At 43.3% G+C, this 1120-nt stretch overlaps 1 protein-coding gene across 1 annotated transcript in view; it reads right to left on the reverse strand.

Annotated features, from left to right (window-relative positions):
• MGAT4D (MGAT4 family member D) overlaps positions 1 to 1120 on the reverse strand; it is a 105748-nt gene that overhangs the window by 80912 nt on the left and 23716 nt on the right. The window contains exon 2 of the mRNA XM_013007114.1: positions 3 to 80. Within this exon, the coding sequence (XP_012862568.1) occupies positions 3 to 80 (78 nt within the window). The remainder of the gene's footprint in view (positions 1 to 2; positions 81 to 1120) is intronic.

A 1120-nucleotide genomic window follows, 5' to 3' on the forward strand; every position in this document is an offset into this window, starting at 1 on the left:
ATTTTCGGTTTTGTTTCTCAAATGTAGTATCTTTCCCTTAAACTCCAAAATATGGTTCTTACAGTTAATTAATTGATTGCCTGCAAAGAAAGCATATATGTACATATGGTTATACTTGTATCATACAATTTTCTATAATAAATAACAAAAATGTAAACTACAGTGTCTATCTAGCTATATGCACATTGCACTATATATACAGGTGCGTGTTGCTTGAAGTCCCTTTGGGTGACATCTGACTTCAGATACATTGGTTGTTTTGCTGTTTAAGGAAAAGTAGCTCTCCTTTTGTTTATTATTTCCCCCTGATGGTTTTTGAGACCCCAAGGCTCCAGAGTGCACCCCACTCCCTGCCATGCCTCCATCTTGCCTCAGTTATCCCCTCCTCCTGGCTCTATTGCCTGCAACTGTGGAGCCATTCACTTCCAGCATGGGACAAGGCCTGCCACGGCTCCTCCATCCCTGCCACGGGCACTTGTTGGCTCCTGTCTTCAGGTGGCAGCCATGGTGGCCACTCACACAGAACTTAATCCCAGTTTTGCTTTTTAGAATTTGTGAGAGCCACTGCCAGCTACTTCCCTAATTTCTCTTAGCATCTGTTCTTTCATCTATTCATAGATATGTAAGGATAACTGCCTCAGATTTTTCCAGAAGATGCAGTGTAATAAGGATATAAACTACTTGGCAAAGCATAAGAAAAAAACATTGACAATGTCTGATAATATTTATCACTGGACTACTCTAAATTCCTTTATTCTTAGACTGCCTAGCAGCTATGGAAGGAGCCCTGGCAGTACAGTGGTTGTGGGTTGGGCTGCTCATGGCAAAGTCAACAGTTTGATACCATCAGCTGATGCTCAGGAGAGAGAGGAGGCTTTCTGACTCCCGTAAAGTTGCTATCTCAGACACAGACAGGAGCACTACCCTGTCCTATGGGCTCACCCAGCGTGAGTAAGTCTGCAGCTATGAAGCACCAATGTGTAGAATAATGAAAAATTAACTGTTTGCTAAAAATAAAAACTATGCAGGGCGGATGAGCCCTACAGGACCAGTGGTGTGAGTGGCGAAACAGGGAGGGTAAAGGGAGAGTGGGTAGGAAAGAGGGAACCGATTACAAGGA

This window comes from Echinops telfairi, unplaced genomic scaffold (genome assembly GCF_000313985.2).
Source record: "Echinops telfairi isolate 266 unplaced genomic scaffold, ASM31398v2 ScPeMD7_2186;HRSCAF=2738, whole genome shotgun sequence".
NCBI lineage: Eukaryota > Metazoa > Chordata > Mammalia > Afrosoricida > Tenrecidae > Echinops > Echinops telfairi.